At 36.4% G+C, this 23,843-nt stretch overlaps 1 protein-coding gene across 1 annotated transcript in view; it reads left to right on the forward strand.

The window, feature by feature from the left end:
• The first annotated feature begins 105 nt into the window (after positions 1–105).
• Positions 106–23,843, forward strand: part of NUP155 (nucleoporin 155kDa) — a 30,287-nt gene continuing 6,549 nt past the window's right edge. The window contains 26 exon segments of the mRNA XM_009894676.1: positions 106–235; positions 576–672; positions 1,805–1,875; positions 2,509–2,601; positions 3,375–3,541; positions 3,987–4,092; positions 4,653–4,726; positions 5,036–5,127; positions 5,259–5,356; positions 5,451–5,603; positions 6,441–6,541; positions 8,004–8,174; positions 9,077–9,187; positions 10,024–10,118; positions 11,610–11,698; positions 14,876–14,938; positions 15,045–15,195; positions 16,047–16,113; positions 16,898–17,016; positions 17,223–17,326; positions 19,164–19,297; positions 21,041–21,232; positions 21,882–22,020; positions 22,677–22,812; positions 23,245–23,398; positions 23,669–23,773. Of these exon segments, the coding sequence (XP_009892978.1) occupies positions 118–235; positions 576–672; positions 1,805–1,875; positions 2,509–2,601; positions 3,375–3,541; positions 3,987–4,092; positions 4,653–4,726; positions 5,036–5,127; positions 5,259–5,356; positions 5,451–5,603; positions 6,441–6,541; positions 8,004–8,174; positions 9,077–9,187; positions 10,024–10,118; positions 11,610–11,698; positions 14,876–14,938; positions 15,045–15,195; positions 16,047–16,113; positions 16,898–17,016; positions 17,223–17,326; positions 19,164–19,297; positions 21,041–21,232; positions 21,882–22,020; positions 22,677–22,812; positions 23,245–23,398; positions 23,669–23,773 (3,000 nt within the window). The 5' untranslated portion in view covers positions 106–117.

Here is a 23,843-nt window from a genome sequence, read left to right on the forward strand (position 1 = left end):
AGTCAGGTGAAGTTAGAGAAAGAAAATATAAGCTTTTTTGTAAATTTCTTATTCTTTATAAGAAACCTAATCTTTTTTTTGTGGTTCTTAATTGCAGGTAACCCTACTGTTTCTGGTATGTCAGATATGGATTATCCTTTGCAAGGACCAGGTTTGCTGTCAATACCTAATCTTCCAGAGATCAGCTCAGTCCGCAGAGTCCCACTGCCCCCAGAGCTAGTGGAGCAGTTTGGACGTATCCTTATGAAAAGTAATGTGTTACGTTGTGTAAGTCATAATATTAGAAACAAACTTTTTTCTTCCATGATCTTCTTCCCCAATCTTTCTGTCAGACTCCCAGTAATGACCTTTGATATTGTTCATGTTCCCTTCATAAGGCTCCAAGTGGTAACAAGGTCCATTTTTGTAGAGTTGCTGGTGGAATTAGTTTCTGTATGAAGAACTGTGAGTGTTCATGATACATAGTTTGTGTACTACAGTATACAAAGTAGTAGCATTTTTTTTTAAATTCTCCGAAGGATATTTTGCCTTGGCTAGCCAAAATGCATTTAGTCCTTACATCAGTAGTGCTTCAGATATGCAGTGCAACTGTATGATGGGAGTGTTTCCTGAAATCAGCAGAGCTTGGCTGACCATTGACAGCGACATTTTTATATGGAACTATGAAGACGGGTATGTAGAGAACACATTCCTGTTGATATTCTATTGGTATTACACTAGAATTAAGCAATTGCAGCAGTGGGAGAGTGTTTACTGGTAGCATAGAGGTGTTCTGTTCGGTTTAACTTACCTTGGTTCCTTTTAGGTTTTACTAAAACTTTTGAATAATAAGCATTTAAGGACTTTTAAGAGTTAGTAGTATAGCTGCCAAATCATTTAGAAATGAAAGAAAGGAAAATGCATTTCCTGAGGCTTAGACATGTCCTACCGTTTTGCTGAATTTGTTAGGGCTTTGCTTATGCCAAAAAAGTAGAAAAAAATTACTCTAATTGCCTAACTTAGAAAAGCAGATTTATTAAATACTCTAATGCGTGTACAGTGGCTGGTTACTTCCACAACGGTAACTAATACATCATTAGTACTTTGAAGTATTGTGATTGAAGCTCATCTGCCTAGCTTATTTTAATGATGCACAAACTGAAAATAATTTAATTATATTTTCAAATGGCAGTGATATGTTTATAATTTGAAGGTTTGCTTCTGTATTTGTCTATATAGTAAGAATTCTTTCAGTAAGAATTTCTTTATACATATTGTTGCATTTCCTAAGAAGATTTAAGTTTACGTTGTGGCTCACATACCTCCTATCCATACATTTGCGTTGTATCACAGTGTGTTAAATACATTTCCCAAATAAAATGTGTTAAGCATAAGGTGCTGGGGAGGAGGTTGGGAATTCTTGATTTAGATAATTTTCATGGGAAAAAAAATCATAGAAGTTCCTTCCTCTTGATGTTAATCAGCGTTGCATATGCTGCATTGTGTGATTGAGAGTACACTTTACGAATTAACAAGATCCAAAAATACAAAATTCTGCAGTTGGGTTTCAGGTTTGAAACTCAGCTACAGGGATCCCAGGCAGCTCAAATGATTGCATACATAGTTTTGCTGTGAAACTTCTGTCATTCCATTCCGCCGGACATGCTTTCACCCAAAGCAAAAGATGTAGATGGCTTCAGAGCATTATAATGAGTATTAATAACTTTAAAATATACAGAATCTGATTTTATTTACTTTGTTATTATGTGATACTTTGTGACAAGATTTATGCTGCGTGGGTTTTTTTTTTCTTATTTGTTGACAGGGGGGATCTGGCCTATTTTGATGGCCTTAGTGAAACGATTCTTGCAGTGGGTCTTGTAAAGCCAAAGGCAGGTAAGGAATATATGACAGTGACTAGAATTAGGCAGTTACTAAGATGTCTCTATATGTTTTTTAGATGCGCGTATGTGAAAATCGGTGTCTTGTGTGCATGTATATATGCGTACACAAGATGCATGCGTTTGTTTCATTTTTAGAAACACTGAAAAAATTACAAGCCAAAAATAATGTATAGTTTAACCCTATCATTTATATTATAGTTTAACACTTATCATTTACACTGATAAGCTTGCTTTTTTTGCCACACCGTACTCTTAACATTCGTACTTTTTATAAATTTACACATTCAAGTGATAACTTCCACGAGATCCTGGTTCCTAGTGCTCTCAATTTTCTTGGTAGCTCCTGCTTAAAAAACATTGAAATCAAACTTCAATTGGCTGTAGGGTGTAATTTAAAAGAAGCGTATTTATAAGAAAAATGTTATTTTAAAGATCCTGTATTTCATGAACTGGAAGCTGAACAGCTGACTGGTACTCCTGTCTAGAGTTTCACATATCGTTATGTCTTAAATATGACTATTCCTTCTAGCCAGTTGATGTTTCTTTCCAATGGATACATTGGATACATCATCGTGATATGAGAGGTTGGCTGCAAACTAAAATTTTATTTTCTCCCCTTCTTTAGGTATCTTCCAGCCTCATGTGCGACACTTACTTGTTCTGGCTACCCCCGTGGATATTGTGATTTTAGGGCTCAGTTGTGCTAATATACAAGCAGGTAATTCTGTCTTCTCCCCTCATTCTCAGATGTGCATTAACAAACATACATGGCTGTTGTATTAGTAGCCATTTAAAAAATAAAAATAGAAAGATAAACAGGATCATGTGCTAAGCACCTTGCTAATTTTAAATCATGTTACAAACAGGGGGAAGTAATTTTTATGGGGTGTGCATTTGCTGGGTGCTGGACTCACATAGGAGAGTTGAGTTGCATTATTCGCCTATTTAACATAAAATGAGCTTTTGAAACAGGTGCTCCTGTTAGTTAAACATTATGTTGGAGAGGGAGAGAAGAGGTGGGCATGGATCTTGGAAGTGGTGAATACATTAACCTGGTTGGCATTTGTATTCCAACCAGAGAAACCGAGAACCTGATATCATTTTTTTGATGCTGTGTATGTTAATAGAGAAAATACAGAATTGTCTGGAGTGAGAGGATTACAATCTTTTGCTCTCTTTCTGTACTATCTTGATTTGAAAGAGACAAAAGTAGAAATCTGTCTTTTAGACTTTTTCCAGTTTAAAGGGAATTACAATGTGTAGAAATGAAAAATATTGCATTTCCTTACTTGGAAAACCTATACAGAGAATTTACTTCAACTTTTATAAAAACAGAAGATTTGTTACTTTGGGAAATGGCTATTCCAGAATGTGTTTATTAGTTATGACATCAGCTGTAATTTTCCCTGTTTTCCGAAATGCTCATCACAGGCCTATAATATTTATTAGGACAAATTAAAAACTAAAGAGGATTTTCTTTATATATTTAAGGTACTGGATCGCTCAATGACAGTATGTCTGGCGGAATGCAACTGCTACCAGACCCTCTCTATTCGCTCCCTACTGACAATACCTACATTCTGGCAATAACATCCACTGATAACGGGCGTATCTTTTTGGCTGGAAAAGACGGTTGCTTATATGAAGTAGCATACCAGGTGACTATAGGTTTTACACACAGGGATTTTTCATTGTTTCATGGTTGTGGGATGTAGGCACTAAGAGTTCCAAAACATGCCAAGTTTGCTGTTTTTTTTCTGCCATAATTATGTTGCATTGCATGGCTTGGTTGCACAACACCACTGACATCTTAGCGTAGATACATTTTCTTTGAAGAAATAGTAATTATATGAGGAATAGCAACACATTTTTTGTCAACTTCAAAATAAAATTGTGGCACCCTTTTTTATGTAAAGTTTTCTATTTAATGATCACCTGCTTCTTTCAATTTAATAGTACATATTTTTTCAGTTAAATCAGTTGTGCGTAGTTAGATTTTTACTTGTTTTCATACTTGTCCTGTTAACAGTTTTTTTAATATAGCTACTAGTTTGGGTTTTGTTTTGTTCTTTCTTTCAATGTTATGTTTGTTTTAAATTGTAGGCTGAAGCAGGCTGGTTTAGCCAGCGCTGTAGAAAAATCAATCATTCAAAGAGTGCGCTGTCTTTTCTTATTCCTTCATTGCTACAGTTCACATTCTCAGAGGATGGTAAGTACTGGTGTTAAAGACTTACCCAGTAATTTAATGTAACTCTTTAAATAATACTGCCAAGAAGTCAGACTGAATAGTTTCTTCATTCCGAGCATTTAGTTATTGGCAATGAAACTTGCAGTGGTTGATGATTATAAAAATCAGGTCACTTGTTTCTGTGTGTAGTTCAGGATATACATTCCAATGCCTGGAAAGTTTGATATTTATGACTAATGTTAGTGTTCTGTAGTACAGAATTAATATGTGCTTAGTTGTATCACTGGAAACCGTAGAATCTTTAAGTAAATATTTTTGATGTGTTTCGCTGTTCATTGAAAAATTAATTTGAAATTATTATACAATTTTTTGCTCATTTTGTGGTTTTTTTTTTTTAGTTTACTGCTAATTGTGTGAAGTTGATTGCTGTTTTAAATCACTTCTGGTAGGACTCCTGTGTGGGACTCCTGCAATTTTTGTTAACTTACAATTAATTATTTTACAGATATTCTCTCTTAAACTTATTTCCACCAAATCCAGTGTTGATTGGCTGGTTCTCCCTTTTTTGCCCCCCTCCCCAGATCCTGTAGTTCAAATCGCCATTGACAACTCTCGAAATATCTTACACACCCGCTCAGAAAAAGGAGTGCTGCAAGTATGTGACTTCTTCTAATGACTGGTGGCTATGTTACTAATGTGTATATAACTTTTTAAGTTTTTGTTAGTACCTGGGAATTCTCTGTAGGCATGTCAGGATATTATTCCAGTTTATCTTTTGTAACAAAGGTGTGTGCTGAAGACTTAAAATACTTTCTTCTGAGGAAAGAGCAGCCTTTTGATCTTCCTCTTAATTATATGGAAACACGAGGATGAAATAAAAATAGAGTTTCTGTTGCTGCTTGATAGGTGAAGCTGTATTCATTGGTTCAACCATAAATCACTAAGCTGTCTTATTGAGTTGCAGGTTTATGATTTGGGACAAGATGGTCAAGGAATGACCAGGGTTACTTCTCTTTCACAAAATGCTATAGTTTCTGCTGCTGGGAGCATTGCTAGGTATGTTTATGACAATTATAATGTAAGAGGCTTCCTTTAAGGCCAATAGTTTCATGCTATCTTTTTGAAGAATGTTGTTTGCTTATTTCCCAGGATTGAGAGTGTATGGGGTTTTTTGTTTTGTTTTTTAGAACAATAGATCGTTCTGTATTTAAGCCTATTGTTCAAATAGCAGTGATTGAAAATTCTGAATCCATAGACTGTCAGCTACTAGCAATCACACATGCAGGTAGGAAAGCAATGCTAGTTCCCCTCCTTTTAAACTAATAAATGGCATCAGCACAGTTTAGCAAAATTGTCACCTTTTTTTATCTTTTGTTCAGGTGTCCGACTGTATTTTAGTACTTCACCATTTAAGTGTCCAACAGCTCGTCCCTCCATGTTAACCTTGGTTCATGTCCGTTTGCCGCCTGGATTTTCAGCTTCTTCTAATGTGGAGAAACCCGCAAAGGTTCACAGAGCTCTTTATAGCAAAGGTAAGCAGTGGAAAATGGCTCAGGTGAGATTGATTATATTTTTGTGACAGTTACTGTCACACTGTTTTTACATGGGGGAGTTTGAAGCAGTGGGAATAACTGAGAATTAAGCATGGCTTCTATGTGTTAATGGGAGAGTGTTTGGAAGTGGAAGATTGTAATATTTTTCAGAATTTAGTTCTTATGCAAGGTGCTGTGTTTGAGCAGAGAATTCTGTTCATGTGTTGATTGGCCTTTTTTTGTCTCCCCGTAAAATATATTCAGTGTGTTCAAATCCGCCTATGTCTCTGGCCATGTGTGATCAGGTCTTGAAAGCAGGGTACAGAATACCTTGTTGCGTATTCAGTGCCTCTCAGGCAGAGTTTAGCATGTGCTGACTGTTGTTTATAGATACCAAACAGCTACCACATGGTTCCAGCTTTATGTCACTTCTGACTGTAGGCTGAATTTTTAAAAGTGCTGCAGAAATGTGGGGGCAGGGGGATGTTTCTGTGTTGCTGACCCTTTTAGTCATACATATTGATTCTTATCATTCAAGAAATTTCCATATGTTTTTTTCATCCATGATCTGTTTAAACATCTCATTTTTGAGGCATGTTCTACCTATTTTATGCTTATTTTTGTTTTTACCTTTTAGAGTAGATGGCAAATTGTGTTAAAAATGACCTTCTGAAGAACCCTATGACATACAAACTCAGGAGATACTATTTACTGTTCAAATTGTATAATTATGACTTAAAGATTGATTTTTACTAAAAAAGGAATGAATTAATGAATTTGCATATAATGCATGATTATTGCTTCTAATACAAACTTTTATGTTGGTGTTCTTGCTAGGGGTCCTGCTGATGACAGCTTCAGAAAATGAGGATAATGACATCCTGTGGTGTATCAATCATGATTCTTTCCCTTTTCAAAAGCCAATGATGGAAACACAGGTACTAAAGCAAACTTTTATACAGTTTTGATGGAATTTAGATTATATTTTTTTCCTTTCTGATAATTGATACTTGAATAATACTGTCTGCAAGAAATGAGTATTTCACAGGAAGCTTCATGAGGAGTTTAGAAACACTTACAAAGCTACCAGACAATATGCTTCAAAGAAAAAGAAATCAGTAGGCAGTTTTGTCAGTGAATGGGAACTGATCACTTAGTAGGAAATGCTAGTTCAGCCTTACTTTCTAGCTTGATGCAAGCTATGTATCAAAAGCAATTGCCTTGACTTCTAAGACTTGCCTTCTAATTATCATATTTGAAAATACGGTTGTCTAGAGAATGCTGATTGTTGTGCACAAGCACGGGAAAACAGAGTCCATGGCCCACAGTGGTGTTTGTCGCTGAGGATAAAATTTGGCAAAGATTATTTAAAATGCAGGTGCTAGAGATTTTGGGTTTCTTTATTTAAGCTGATACGACACGTCTTTATTAAATTTCAGGCATGATTAATCTCTTCATTATTTCACATGTTTTTTCCGATTTGTCTAATTGTTACATAAGTGGGTTTGTAAGAGGGGTTTGGAGGGGGTTAGTTGCCTTATGCTTTAGTTCAGGGAGACCATTTCGTGTATTCCAGCTCTGAAGGAAGTTTGAAGTCTTCTGCTGAAGCAGAGGAGTGATATGTCAAAAATAGTATTATTGGAGGAGCAGTGGTAGAGTTGGAGTGAATGGAGAGACTGTATAAAAGTTTCAAAGTCAGGTTTTGATTTATCTACTGTTTTAAAAACCTGCAAAGGAGCTTTACAATTACTCCAGATCCCTTCCCTGCAAAAACTTACACATAAATTTCCCAAGTGCTGATCTCCCTTTTTTCCCAAAGCATTTGACAGTAATAGGCAGCTAGGTTTCCCAACCAAAATGGCAGCCTGTTATTAAGCAGCAGTTCTTCCTTGTTAGCATACATGGTTTTCTGAAATGTCTTCGCTACCATATGTCTCTTCTTGAGTTATATTTGAAGTACTGCTGCCAACTGTGAAAGTCTTGTAAACCTTTATGATTCAGTTGCAGCATTTTTTGATTCTTTGAGAAATAATTTAGATTTGTGATACCTTTGGTACCTGGTTCTGATATGATTAGCAGATTATTGCTGTTTATATTGTAGCAGCAGTAAGAGATCCCACGTTGCCAGTTGTTTTAAATACAAAACACTGGTTTTGTCCCTCAAAAGATGCAGTATATTATTCCCTGTCTCCCAAAAGCGGTGGTGTATATATGGCTGTAAATTTGGTGGTAACCTTCTGTTAGACAATACAAGAACTTGCTTATTTTCTCTGGGTTTTCTTGTGCCAAGAGTAGATTCTATTCTGTGTAATTTTAAATGGTAAATGGTAAAATGTCACCATGGATGTATAAAATCCGTGTCTGTTACCAGACTTTGGACAATATCTGTCTGTTGTGCAGATGACCACTCGTGTTGATGGACATTCCTGGGCTCTTTCTGCTATTGATGAATTTAAAGTTCAGAAGATTGTAACACCACTAAATAAAGACATTATTCCAATAACTGATTCACCTGTTGTTGTGCAGCAACACATGCTGCCACCTAAGAAGTTTGTTCTGCTTTCAGCCCAGGTGAGTGTTACTTTTCTTAGTATAGGAAATCAGAAGAGTAAGTATAAAGTTGGAAGACTGATCTAAACATGTAAATATTTATTTGGTTTCAGTATATTTTAAGGATTGTATTCGGAACATTAAAAGGTATAGGGAAGAAGCTGGTATAGGGCTGAAACTATCTGTACCTATTTTAAATTTACTCTAAGCTATGGGGCCAGCTTCTCTTCTACAGTGTATTCATAGTTTTGGTTAATCTCAGAGGCCCATGTAGATATAGATCGTCTGAGAAGTTCTTTTAACCTTGGTTATACTCATGATTATATGAAATTGAAGCAGACACTGGCTTCCCAGAAAACAGTTTGAGTAAGTATTGTTGGCAATTGAAATCTGAATAAATGATTTCTTCTTTGTCACAGAAGTCCCAAAAGGTTTTTTTGAAAGGGTTTAATGGCAGCTATTTTGTTAAAGGCACTAATCAGACCACCTCCAGTAGTTACTATGGATGCAGGCAAGGTGATTGTGTGTGGAATTTTAACCATGCCCATGGTCTTCAATTCTCCAAGCATTTTTTTTCCAGGTGGTTTTGAGGATTTGCAAGGTACATAAAGCCTTTCTTTTCTGTATATACTTGCTATATGTTTGTATTATATGCTTCAGGTTAGGCTAAGATCAGCAAAATTCACTCAGTTTATGGAGAGTTTATAGCCATTGCAGTATTTTTTCTGCTTGTTCTAGACCCGCTGGAGAATTTTCTACATATGAATGGGAACTGGGCTTTAGGCACCATTTGCATTATACTTTGATCCAATAACTCAACAAAGGAAAATTCAGACTGCTAAAGATAGGCATTGTGGGGAGGGGTTGTTGATATGGCCAGAGTAAAGACATTTTTTTTCTAACTTATTTCACATTACTTCTAGGGGAGCTTTATGTTTCATAAACTCAGACCTGTTGATCAGCTGCGACATCTGCTTGTTAGCAATGTAGGTGGAGATGGAGAAGAGATTGAAAGGTTTTTCAAGTTACATCAGGTAAGAACTTTTGACCTGTTGTGAAAAATTAAAGATTTATAATATTTATGTAAATCTAGTCTCTTTCTTCATCACCTTTTTTTGTTGCTGTAAACTTCTAGTTAACATTTCATTTACTGATTAAACTATTAGCTTTTCCTCCTGTTTTGTCTACATAAAACAAGATTGTATAATGAGAAATAAATTCTCATTTTATGATATCTAAAAATGGAAGTGTAATTCACTTTCCCTGAAGTTCTTAGATGTCTTGTACGCAGAAGTGTAATGCAGGTCTCAGTTTAGGAAAGGAGTTCATCTAAGAGTAAAAAACCCACTCTTTTTCCTAAAAAAGTTAAATTCCTACCACTACAAGACATTTCTACGTTTTGAAGGCCAGTTTGACTGAAACTGACTAGTATGTGTACTGAATGTTCACTGTAATCTATTCTCTTGTGCTTTGATAGGACACGCTAAGTGATATTTTAACATGCCATTAGAATATGCAAACCATTAGTTGTATAGAATTTTTTGTTCAAACACAATCTTAATTTACATTTCTGTAGAAATTGCATGATTCTTAGTCGTAATTAGATGGCCGACATGGCGATTGTTTCCTATCAGTAATGGTAGGTAGCAAATCAGAGTTTGCAAAAACTGTATAACAAAAACTTATCTGCTACAATGGGATGCCTCCCTATGATTCACTTCCTGTCTGTGACTGGGAAGAGCTGATTTCCTTTCGTTCTAAATACAATGATGCAAAAGTATTTACTGTTTAGTTATCGAGCAATATACCTTCTATACATTTCTTATCAACTTGATATAAGCTGCCATACTAACAGTATAATACGCTCTAGGAGGATCAGGCCTGTGCCACTTGCCTTATCTTGGCCTGTTCTAATGCTGCGTGTGATAGAGAAGTATCTGCCTGGGCTACTCGAGCATTCTTCAGGTAAATTTCAATTCTGTAGGTTATTCTGAATATTATGCTCAGGATCACTACAGCCACTAAATAACGGTACGGGCTCTTTAACCTGCTGCCTGAGGGAGCATTGTTTTAAAATGAGCATTGATTGTTAAACCTGGTGGAATACGGTTCCACACTAATTTAGGGCTCTTCAACAAAAGAAGCTTCCTGTAATGGTGTTTTCTGCTTACTTCTCCTTTTGGATGCTTGTATTCCACCTGTAGAGGAGGCTATTGAAAATTTAGTTCAATCTGCTTGAAATCCACTTACTATACTTCAATATCCCAGTTCATTGAAGTGCAATGTGTAGTAATATCTTTAGTGAGACCAACTGAGACAGCTGGAAAAAGGACAGAGCTTTTTTTAATTTGGGGGGGTGGTGTGGTGTTTGTTTTTTGGTTTGGTTTGGGGTTTTTTCCTACCATGTTGTAGTTAGTTATGCTGTTCACCATCGCACCAAAAAAATTTATATTCAAGTGGACTTACTCTGTTCAGGGACTGATGGCTCTTGATCATAGATGTTGATTTTATTTTTTTTTAATTATTTATTTTGCTGGTTTGTTGTTTTTTTTCTACCACAAATTGAGTGAGGAAGTAGGGGCTTCCACTCTGGAGGATTAATTTGTCATCTCTGGATTTTAAGTGCTGTATACCCTTGGTACGGTGCAGATACGTATATTTTAATTAGCTGCCTTAAGGAAGTTGGGACTCTTGGCTGTCCTTGCAGGGCATGTAGCCTGGAGGAAAAAAAAAGTTTTGGTAAGATACTGCTGTTAAAAGTGGTGATAAAATAGGCAGCTTTCACTATATGTGTGCGCTAGAGTTTGAGTGTTATATTTCCAAAAACTTGCTTGTTCTTTTCCAAAACTTGTGCAGGTGTTAGATCAAGTTAGCTACTCTCAGTAGGCTGTGATTAGTTATTCTTTGTAAACTCAATTACATTACAAGATCTGAGAGAAAATGTGGGTGATAACTAAGGAGAGATGGGTGTTAGCAAGGGAAGACATAGCGAAGGGCTCGTGTAGCACTATTGGAGAGAGATTAGTAGAAATTGCTTGTGGACAATAGGAAGATAAGCATGGTTCATCTCAACTGTGTCCTTCTTTCCACTTTCCTGTATAGGCAAACCTTTAAAAGACACTAAAGCATAAGCCTGATTTTGAGAATTGGTAAATTTATTTTTAAAGCCTGATCATAGCATATCAACACAGAACTTAAAACATCCACAAAAAAAATACTTAGGTGTTCATCTAACTTATCTTTGCAGTTGCGTATGTTAGTGCTTTTTGCATAAAGTATTCAGTTAGTTTTGGTTTATTCTGCCAAAAGTCACAAATATTTCTGAAAAGTTATGCTGTTTTTTTTATTTCCCATTTTAAAAGAACCCCAAAATTGCTGTTAATTCTCAAAGACTTGAAAATTAAATGGACTGTGTATGGAGTGTGAGGAATTTTTGTCTTTGTATGTAAACTTCAGGTATGGTGGAGAAGCACAAATGAGATTTCCATCAGCTCTGCCTCCTCCAAGCAATGTTGGACCTATTTTGGCTTCTCCTGTTCCTTCCAGTAAGTAGAAACCATTTCATGGTTTTGGACAGTTTTTTTTCCTTAAATATGTTGTTGTATTTTGTCTTCTGCCAAGTACCTGTGTTCTTTTTCTCTGAAATAGTTCTTGATTTTCCACTCACTGGCTAATTAATTACAGGGTTTTTTCCATTTCTCTTGAGTGGTTTTTGTTTGTTTGTTTAGTGCAAGACTGATGTGATCTCTCACTTTGTCTGGATGTTGCATATAATATATTAAGATTATGAGAAGAAGGTATGCATTTGTTGCTGCCAGAGGCACTTCAGCAGCCAGAGAACAATTTATCAATGCTATAGTTCAGACTTTACAGAGATCAGTTGGTTGTTGTGTGGCTATAGCAGAGTATCTTCTTACAGTGTCATGGTCATACCTCTGCAGATATTGCTTATGAGAAGAAAAGAAAAATTTTGATCAAGAGATGGGTTAGTCATTTGGAGTGATTTCTTCCTGTAAAAGTTCCAGCTTCGACATTTGGTTTCTGCTTAGGTCGTGAGTGCCATCTGCAAATGAGAATAGTGCCTATTCTTTCTCCTCAGAACTTGATGCTTATTGGAGCAGAAGCCTTTCTGTATTACTCAGATTCACTTAAATTCCTACAGTTGCTTCAGGAAGTTGTCACTTAACATGTGTTATTCAATTCCAGGTCTTAAGGGCTTTTAGAGAAGAAATTCATGATGTAGGAGGTTGTAGCAAGGTGTGGGTTGTCAAGCATTGGAACAGGCTGCCCAGGGAAGGGGTTGATCACCATCCCTGGAGGTATTTAAAAAGACAAGTAGATGTGGCAGTTACGGACATGGTTTAGTGGTGGTTTTGGCATTGTTAGGTTAACAGTTGGACTCAGTGATCTTAAAGGTCTTTTCCAACCTAAAGAATTATATGATTCTGTGAATTTGGAACTTGAATTACTGAATTAATTTATTTTTTTTTATCAGGAGCTCGTTGTTTTTCAAGGTCCTTTACCCTCATCTGACATGTGGCATTCAATTTTACACGTCAGATTGGGAAAAACCTTGACTTCCTGGAATGCCAAGAAATTCCATTTCAGTACCATTTTTGACATATATCCAAATTCATAAGTATTGGAGAAATGTGTTCTGAACGGGAAGTTTTGGAAAAACAGTTGACCTTCTTTTTCAGAATTTTTAACTAGTATGAAAATACTAACAAGAGTGGCTATTTTTAATGCATCAATAGCATTGCTTTCCAAGCTTGATTATGTGGAACAATAGCAATGTGGGCAGGAGCTGAGGCAAGGCATAAGAGTGTAAAATTAAATCTGAGTTAAAAAGGACAGCAGCTATGGGGAGAACAGGTGCTAGGAGCAGACTGAGAATTGAAAGTAAGTTGCGGGAGATATGACAGGAAACTCTGTAATCAATAAGGTGACTCCTTTTAGAAGTAAATGTAATTTTTCCAAGTCTAAATGTTTGGATATTTTAATCATTTGCTGTCATTTATGCCTCTGAAACCTAGTATCAAAGCACTTGTTTCTATTTTGCTTTAGTGACAAGTCCAGGTGGAAGATGGCGCCATTCTTCTGCTACTACTTACTCCGTTTGCTCAAAGGGTAGAGAACTGTCATGTGAAATTAAGATTCTGGTATTGTGGATGTCCCGTGTGCTGGGTCTGGCAGTGCTGACAGAAATTGCTTAAAACACCTTGAAATTTTGCATGTGAAGCTACATTACAATAATGTTAGCATTAAAAGCCCAGGAACCTGTTGTGGTTTAACCCCAGCCAGCAATTAGGACCATGCAGCCATTCACTCACTCCTCCCTGTGCCCCTAGTAGGGTAGGGAGAAGAGGGAGAAGAAAACCCAACAACCTTGTGTGTTGAGATAAAGACAGTTTGATAGAACAGTAATGGAAGAGAAACTAGTAATAATGGTAAAAGAATATACAAAATAAGTGTTGCAATACAGTTGCCATCACCATCCCGATGATTGATTGCCCAACCCATCCGGAGCTGTCATCATTGATTCCTGCCTGCCCCACTCCCAGCCAACCCCCATTTATATTCTGAGCATGATGTCTGTGGTATGGAATATTACTTTGGCTGCCTCATCCTGTCTAGGCTTCCTCTCAGCTCCTATGGGAAGCTGAAAATGTCCTTGACTTAATATAAACGTTACTTAGCAACAACTAAAACATCAGTGTGTTATCAACATTGTTCCCATACTAAATCGAAAAGACAGCAGCTACTAGGAAGAAAACTCTAGCCCAGCTGAAACCAGGACAGGGCCTTCAACTTAGTTCCCTCTTTTTCCCATTGAAAGTCTAGTCATGCATTTGCATGCTGCTTTTCTGCAAGTTTGTGCTTTGCTTGACACACAGGAGAATGTGCTCTGAGAATGCAATGGCACTGTTTAGTGAAGGACTTTATCCTCAGCGCTGTTGTGTGTTGCCAAGTTGGTAGAACTGTAGTGAATAAGGCAAGAAGGACTGAATCTTTGATAAAATCCAAATTTTCGGAGTGCCAGTTTTCTTGCTATTTCTGTGATATGTCATCCTCCATGCTGATGGTACATGGACATTTTTGTAGATGACCACACATGTTCCTCATATTTTGGGGTCTTAAGTTAGGTATTCAGACTTAATTTGCAGAAGGGTTGAGTATTCACAGCTGAATCTGAGGCCGTGGACAGTCTCAAACTGAATGTTCCAAGTTAAGTGTTGTTGTAGTGTTTGTCCAACTGCCCTGTGTAAAACAAAAAATAGGAGTAGTAATACCAGCTTCTTTCAGTTGCGTGCTTTGAATGTAAAATTGATATTCTTTGAAAATACCTAAATGACTGAAAGTGAATGCTTTGAGAACAAGTGCCCATATCAGGAATGGGAGCAAGTCAGAAGGTAAAGAACAAGAAAAAGTACGTGGACAGTATTATACGCAATGCAGGGAACAGATGGTGTGCAATAAATGACACAAAAAATCTTGAAAGAAGCGTATACATTTGGTTCACTTACGGAGTGTTGCATTGATAAGAAATGAGTGCAATTTGGTATTTAAATAAAAGCTCTTGGAATGGTTCTAACTTTATAAAGTACATGATTTAACAACTTTGCTGCTTTTGCACAGGCATTTTGTGATTTATATTTTGGTTTTGGTTTTTTTATTTGTTTATTTTCAACAAACTTACCTTTATTTCTTTTCCCTTTCAGGTTCCCCCTTGATTGCTGATAGTCCACATCCTAATGTTAGCTTTTTGCCAACACCTGCGCCAGGTAATGCCACCTTTCCTTTGCTGGAGAAATAGAGATTTATTTTTTTTTTCAACTAGGCTTTTTTATTTGCATTCAAATGAGTAATATTTACCTACTTTTTCCCTAGGTGTACAATGTCCTACTGTGTCAACTCCCATGTTTCCTTCTGGGAATTCCATGTCTCACCCTGGTACATCCATTAGCGGAATGATGGGTCCTGAGATAGTATTTTCTGGAAGACACAATGGCATCTGCATATACTTTGCTCGGATTATAGGGTGAGGTGCTTGTGTAAAAAGAGATTCTGTCACTCAATTTGTTTCATAGTTTTTGTTTCCCCTAATGCTTATAGGTGGTGAACTCTTATCTCAAAAGCATTTAAATTTGAAATTAGTAAAGCGCTTTTTTATGTTATGTTTGTGAAGCACCTGTTGATAAAATATGTTCTCTTTACAGCTCTATTAATAATACATTTAGTGAACATCTAGGACAGGAAAGTTGCTTAGACATTGGTCCCGGAATCACGTACATGCACACCTCTGAAAACCACTGTTTTATGTTTCAAACCTATGATCTATAAGTTTCAAAGTCCAACTAAAGGTTGAACCAGAAATGCTGAAGGACTTACGGTATCAAAGTCCTGGCTTGGAGTCTTTCTCTTAAGCTTCAAATGGAATGCTCAAATCAGAGCAATGAAGGAAGACTAAAGAGGATTCTGTTACTTGGATGTTGAGTCCTGTGTTACTAAGCACCCCATGCAAGAGCAGAGCTCTTCATACGTTGGTCATATCTGCATGCTGGTTGGGAAAGACATTTTTGCTATGACACTTGTTTGCCTGCAGTATATTTCCAGAGAATAATATTGGCCTGTATTTAAAGTATTTGAGACCATCAGACTTAATTTGATTAAAGTTTTAAATTTGAAATTTTCTTAATTATCTATATTTGTAGCATCAGAAATGTACAATGATAACTTTAATGTTTCATTTTCGTCCAAATTAAATCCTTATTTTAGACCTTGAAGTAAAAATTGTTACCATTTCTTTCTTAAGAAATTATAGATAGGAGACTTGCAACAACACTTGCTTAAATTACTTGGCTTTTAACACAGTATTGTTTTGTCTTGCAGAAATATTTGGGATGGCAGTATAGTTGTGGAGAGAGTTTTCAAAAGTGGCAATCGAGAAGTTGTTGCAGTATGTAAAAGATAATTTTGTATTTTTAAAAGTTCCTTATAGTATATGTCTTAAGCCCTATTATACTTCTGTTCCCAGTTATAAGCTGGTAAGAGAAAAAAACCATAGTTGTCAATTGAATGTTTTCTTAAGTGCTGCACTCTTAACTGAGGAGTAATTGTAGGTTTTTAATCCATGTTTAGTGATTGCACTTCCTTCATTCCTGCATAACCTTTCCAGACAAAGCATAAAAATAAAATGCTTTAGTGGATTAGGGTAAACATTGCAGTTATGTAAGGACATAAAAAGAATTTCCAGCATCTTCCTAACTAACACTTTGGTGTTTCACTTTTTGTCCGTGATCAAAATAGCCAAATCTTTTCTGACTGTGGATGTTAATATATTCCTGAACTGAGTAATTTCAGCAATGGAAATTAACTGCTACATGTGCTTTCCTCTTCCAGTTATAAGGTAACTGGGAGACTCTGAAAGACTTTGGCAGTCTCAATCATTGTTGAACTCCAGTTCAGAGTTGGAAATAGCAAAACACAGTTGATTTGGTTATCAAAGGAGCAAAGAAAGTAGCATCTTGAATACTGTATGTCTTCAATGGACTACTGCCTCTTCACATGTGTGCTCCTCCTCAATGACTGTGTTGTGTTCTAGTGTAGCATTACTATTATGCTGTTCATTTGTTGTACCCTCTTTGCTTTTGTCTTTTTAGTGTCTTTAGCGTAAAACTGTAAGTTTTTGGAAAAAGTTTGGAAACAAAGCTTTCTATAAAGAATTCTGCTTTTTTTTGCAGGTAGAAAGCAGTGTTCCATCCCATGTACTGGAATGCGTACTGCAAGAACTAAAAGGTTTACAAGAATTTCTGGATAGAAATGCACAGTTTGCTACAGTAGGAGCCCTTGGAAACCCAAGGTATTATTCATTGTGTTTTAAATTTACTAGTGGCATTTAACGTCCATCTCTTGAAAAACTATTCCACATGTATCTGTTGAGTTGAAGCGTATGTGTGGTCTCCAGCTTCAACTATTCAGATGCAAAAAATGAGTTGTTAAAATTAATCTTTAAAAGATTGAGTATTTGTAATCATACTAGTATCTCTCTCTATTTTGGAATTGCAGTTTCACCACACCAGCTAATCTGCAACAGAGGCTCCTGGGTTTCATGCGGCCCGATGGTGGAAGTTCGCAGCAAGTCCAGCAAGAACTCCAGAGGAAATACCATGGTATGTAATTACTTTTCAATGGGAAGTATCAGGGAATGGTGTATTTGCATATTGCCTTTCTCACTTTTCTTGTTAAAACCTCTGAATAAAAATGCCTTTTTTCCACAAAAATTTAGCATTAATTAATATGCCATACTCCGTAATAAGTGCTTCAGAAAAAGCACTGTAATTTGGAAGCTAACTTTGCTAGAACTTTTCTTTTGCTTCCATACCATATGATACTGTTCCATCAGGAGCAGTGCTTCTGCAGTGATGTTGATGTGAAAAAATCATTTACATGCAACTGTACTAGAGATGAAATATATGCCCAGAATGAAAACTCAAATCTAGATAGTCCATTCCAGCCTTTAGGTTGACTGGGGCAAGAGACTTTGTTTGTTACAAGCTGCAGATCTTACCTTTCAGTTTGGTATTGAAAACTTTAATATCGCAACTAATTAAAGCGGTTCACAAAGGAGAATATCTCTCTGTGACGAGAGTGTAGGTTTCAGTACAGTAACATCTAGTGGTCTTGAGCTACTGCAAAACACAAGTTGTATTTTTCAGTTTCTTAACCTAAAATAAAAGTGCTTGAACTTTAATGCCCTTTTAAACTTCTCTCTCTCTCATACAAAGAATTAAATTCCAATTCTCTGTAAATATGTGTCCTCTCTATCCTGTTTTCGTCATTCAGACAATCTTGAAATACAAAACTAGAGGTTTCTTTTTACACTTACCTGTGTCTTTTTTTTCTTCTCAATGTTCTCCATATTTCTTAAGGTTGTTTCATCTCCTCATTGCAGTACTCAGTAGCTACACGCTTGTTTATGTTTTCAGGATAGCAACTGTTAAACAATTTGTTTGTGAGACAAGCGAGTATGTTGTCATGTGAAAAAGAAATACTGTAATTCAAGTTACAAAGTTACAGTCACTGAAATGTCTGCAAACTTTTGTTTTGAAGTCAGAGGCCTGTTCCACAGACTATTTGAACTCATGTCCTCCTTTTGCCAGCACTTGCAGGCAAGTTGGGAGGTGTTGCTGGTGTGTATACAGAATTGAAGACTGCTGCGGTCCATGTGGCTATAATCCTGGGTTGTAATTTCCACTTCTTTTTCTGTGCTGCTCACTTTCAATAGGGTGGATTTAAATTTTTTTAGAAGTCATGTAGAACTGGTAGATATTTAATAATTATATTTTTCATTTTTATGCATTACAAAGCCCATAAACACTTCTGAATTACTAAGTGACACAATATAATTATAGCTGTCTTGTATCTGAACTGCAAGCACTCAAAAGTAAAGACAAGTAATAAGTAGTCCATATTATTCTTTCAGTGAATACAATACATCTTCCCAGATTTAACTGTTACTAGTTTTTTGAGTAGTTGTTGTTCCTTTAAAGATAGTGTAGACAGTGTTGACCCAAGTGGTAATTGCAATTGTTCTTTATGAAAGCAAGTACAGGTAATCAAACAAAAAGGGAATATGTATGGGTTTATATTTATTTCTTTATGTTCATCATAAATACATTTATAATAACTACTTATGAAAAAAAAAACAAGCAAAAGTTTGACTGATAGGTAAATCCAATGCACTGACATGAAACCATACTTCTTTTTCAGAAAGTACTCCTCCTGTATTGCGTAGTTTGCAATAAATGTTAACAGATGGTATTTGTTTTGGGGAAATGTTAACGTGGCACTTTCCTCCAAAGAGAGATAGAGAACATTAATCAAGAATGTAAAAGAAAAAAACCCTAGAAATTTAAGGAGATTGTTCTTGTAAAACCTCAAAAATTTACATGGTAATTTTGAAACATGTAGAACAGTTACTTATTGACAATCTCTTTGCTTTTTCAGCTGAGGCACAGCTAACTGAGAAGACCTCACTTCAAGGCATCCAGCAGCTTGTTCGCAAAACCTGCCAGGCATTGGCTTTATGGAAGCTGCTGTGTGAGCACCAATTCAGTGTTGTTGTAGGTGAGCTTCAGAAGGTACGTCCTGAATCATATGATCTTAATTTTAATTTGTTTATATTTAGCAGCTGAATTTCTTTTGCTACCTAAATATTCCCATGGAAGTATTACTTTAATTAATTGAGAAACATATAATGAATTTTAAACCACATATGACTTTTATTCAGTGTTTATTTTCAAGAGATTGATGTGTAGTAATACCCAGTTAACAAATTGGAGGTGTTACTAACAATAGATTTTGTTTTATTTTTGACAGTTAATACTAATGAGTCTGGTTTTATAAATTACTGTGTTTTCACCTTCAGCGCGTTCTGCAAAATGTGCTGAAAAGAAAAGACAAATGTTGTCCGGAGAGCGCTAGGGTTGTAGAGTCTTCAAAGCCTTGCACTTTGGGGTAAGTAGGGGTCCAGAACGTATCACAGAACAGCTTAGGTTGGAAGGGACCTGTGGAGGTTATCTGCCCCCTCTGCTCAAAGCAACATCAACTAGAGAAGGTTGCCAAGGACTCTGTCCAGTAAGGTTTTAGCCTGTCCAAAGATGGACACTCCCCAGCCTCTCTGGGCAACCCTTTACAGTGTTTAACCACCTTTAGAGTAAAAAAGATTTTTCTTAAGTTCAGGTGTAATTTTCTTTGCTTCAGCTTTTGGTCATTGTGTCATGTCCTGTCACTGGGCTCCATAGAAAAATCTGGCTCTGCCTTCTTTACACCTCCCTATAAATATTAGTAAGATCCCACGCACTGTCCCCTAAGCCTTCTCTTCTCCAGCCTAAGTAATCCCAGTTCTTTCAGCCTCTCCTTCTTTGCAAAGAAGGAAGCTTACAGAACTACGGGTGCTACTGCTGTGTACCCTTCGCTAATGCTGAATTTGCATCCAGCCCTTGAAGAAGCGATTAATTTGGATACTAGGCATTCTGTCCTAGCACTTGATAGGAAAATAGGTTATCTGAGAAGTTGTATTCTTTGTCGATAAAAAGAACAGTTTTTAAACTTCACAAATGCACAGTAACTGGAGTTCTTTACACTTTTGCTTTGGGGAGTTAGCATGATATCTAACACAGGCGGCTTTTCTCTTGTGTTGGTCAGGGAGTTAACTAATTGTTTAACAAATAGAACCTTTTCCTCTGTCTTCAGTAGTTTTAGAATTTTTATAATAGTATTTTCATGCTGTTAGTGGTCATCCATAGACCATACATAGACACTACGGGCAACTCTATGTGAGCAAATATTCCTAATAATTAAAAAAATTTAATAACCTTCTATGTAATTTAATATAAAAAAGCATTAAGAGTACAGACCTCAAACTTTTTAATTCCTCCTTTCTATGCATCTGTCATTTTCTTCATTTATGACAGTACTCAGATGGTTCCCATTATTGAAAGCTGTGACATACTAATTTTATAGGGTGTGCATTCTGACAGTGCCCTGTAAAGTAAAGGGAACTAATTCCATTCTTACTCGCAGAGATCTGAAACAAAAGTGACACATAGTGAAGATGGGAGAGGAAGTCTGCCAAGGGGAGTTCTGTCTGTCCTCTGGCATCCAAGGGTCTAGTACCTTCATTGATAGGGCTTTCTGTGTTATTTCCATTTTGCTATTTAGTGTGTGTTTTAAGTAATGTATTTCTATGCACTTTAGTCCTTGGAGTTTTGCATGTTTTTATTTACCGGAAACAGTTAATTTTGCTGCTATAACATTTTGATGTTTCTGAAGAGAATAAACTGAAAACTTTGGTAAACTGATGAAATTCTGTCTATCTTCAGGAGCTTCAAGAACACCTAAAGATTACTGCTTTCAAAGACTTGGTAATTAGAGACAGAGAGTTGACTGGAGCACTCATTGCTTCTCTTATAAACTGTTACATCAGAGATAACGCTGCTGTCGATGGCATCATTGCCCACTTGCAAGACATCTGTCCTCTTCTCTATAGCACAGATGACGCTGTGTGTTCCAAGGTAAGTGCACTTCCATATTTTACAGCATCAAAACACAACATTAGAACATGTTCAAATGAGGTAAGTTGGGCAGCTTGTAAATCTTTATGCTCAAGCACTTTCAGGAGCACAGAACTAATGAAGGCAGGTCGTGTGCATATTTGTGATTAATGCTGAAAATTATGTGACCTCTGGTTTGGTTCATTTGCAGTTCTTTGTAGTGTTCATAGGGTCTCTTCCTCCAATGTGATGTCTAATAAAACTGTCATCTTGATGTTAATAAAATGTGATTTTATTCTACTCTTTCCTGAGCTTGGACTCTTGTTTTCTGTCTGTTGCCTAGTTTCATGGAATTTGTGGAAAGATAATTGTGTTTAAGAACTTCACTCTTTGAAGCTCTTCAAATAAATTTGCAAAAAGTAACTGGTGAGGCGAGAATAGGGAACCGGTGGTCGTTTAAGTCTTAAGCCCTTCTCTCTACTGCCGTTATAGTCTTTCTGCTGGAAACCTGTGTTATCAAGTGACAGGAGAGTGCTTTTGAGCGGGTGATGTTTCTACTGTTTCAGCTTTGAAGTTTGGAATAATAACTCATTAAATTACAACAATATCCATGATCTGTTCACGGTGTGTTAATGTGAATAATTTCCATTTTCCCATCATTTGTCTTTAGGCAAATGAACTGCTTCAGCGGTCTCGACAGGCTCAAAGCAAACTGGAAAAAGAGAAGATGCTAAGAGAGTCACTGAAAGAGTACCAGAAGATCAGCAATCAAGTAGACCTTGCTAATGTTTGTGCACAATATAGGCAAGGTAAGAGGCAATCACTGATCATGTTGTGGTAAATAGTTTCTGTAGTATCCTTTTGTGCCATCTTCTTTTTTGTTCGTTTTGTTTATTAACTTTCAACTCATTTTATAGTGTTTTACCATAAGCAGTTTCTTAATAACTCTTACAATTAATATACGTCAATCTGTTCTTGTTTAAAGCTTTTCTAGATTTTACCAACCAATCAAAAAAAACACTTCTGTATAAAAATATTCCCTTCCACTTATTTCACATTGCCGTGTCTATTTGTTTCATATATGTGGTAAAAAAAAATTTAGGAAAATTGTTGGGCTGTATGTAACAGAGGGTAAATGACTGGACTTTTGCAGGTAAGTTGGTATACCAGATACGCTCTTTGAAAAATGGTTCTGAATCCTGTTTTATGCAGGAGAAGCTAGTACATAATTTAAATGTAGATATAACTGTTGTAACCGTCAAGATTTCAGTACAAATATGTAACTTCAAACTCACATATAATCCCACAGGTTAGGTACAGGTGTACGGCTTTATATGATACAGACTAGAGCGAATAGGTTTATTTTTTTTCTTGCTTGTTAACAGGGGAATTGTTTGATGTCACTTACATTTTGTCATAGAGTTAATACAATAATTAATGATGATATTTGTTGCTTTTCTTCTAGTGCGTTTCTATGAAGGAGTAGTAGAACTCTCTCTTACAGCTGCAGAAAAGAAAGATCCCCAAGGCCTTGGCCTTCATTTCTATAAAAATGGAGAACCAGAAGAGGATGTTGTTGGACTACAAGCTTTTCAAGAAAGGCAAGTTTTCAGAATGTCTTATTACCTTTATATGAGGCCTTTTATTTCAGGTGACTAGAAAAGTAACTTTTTGGGGGAAGGTAAGCAGGGTAATGACAAACAAGCATTCTATAATAAGGGACACAATATAAATGTTCTTGCCCTGCATGGTGTCCTTGATAATCATTAATGCGTCACCAACTTAATCTGGAACAGATGATAAACTGATAGATGCAGAAAACATTGTGATCTGAACGTTACAGAAATACTTGTTAGAAAGATGATTGAGAATGAAGTAGATTGTGGCCACTAGCTGACAATAAACTATGACCTTTTTTAAATTTTAGTAATTGTGTTTACAAAGCCATACAATAACAACATTTGAGAAGAGTATTTCATAGATAGTTGCAATGAAAATTGTGAGGCTTTTATTTTCTTTTGGTGTGTTTACAGATTGAACAGCTACAAGTGTATCACTGACACCCTTCAGGAGTTAGTGAATCAAAGTAAAGCTGCTCCTCAGTCTCCCAGCGTACCCAAAAAGCCAGGTCCTCCAGTGCTGTCATCTGACCCCAACATGCTAAGCAATGAAGAAGCAGGGCATCATGTAAGAAACTCTCAAAAAAATCATGACTGCACTCCAGACAATACTGTGATTCGAAAGGGTGCAGAATTTATTATTTTTAAAAAATTATAGAATAGTTTAGCAAAGTAGATAAAAGTCAAGATTTGTCATAAATTGGCTTCTTTATGTACAGTGTTCCTAGAAATGATGACATGCAAGTAACGTGAACCTAAGTATTGTCGCATACGTATTCAGTGCTTGCTGTAATGTACCCACTTCTGGAATAGCAGCTGTGGCCTTTTCTTCCCTTAGTTTGAACAAATGCTAAAGCTGGCTCAGCGTTCAACAGATGAACTCTTCAGTATTGCACTTTACAATTGGTTGATACAAGTTGACTTGACGGACAAACTGTTACAGGTGAGCTCATCTCTATACAATGAAATAATTTGTCAGAGGGTTCCACTGAACTGGGAGAGTTAATTGTAAT

Source organism: Charadrius vociferus, unplaced genomic scaffold (genome assembly GCF_000708025.1).
Source record: "Charadrius vociferus isolate BGI_N301 unplaced genomic scaffold, ASM70802v2 scaffold450, whole genome shotgun sequence".
NCBI classification, from domain to species: Eukaryota; Metazoa; Chordata; class Aves; order Charadriiformes; family Charadriidae; genus Charadrius; species Charadrius vociferus.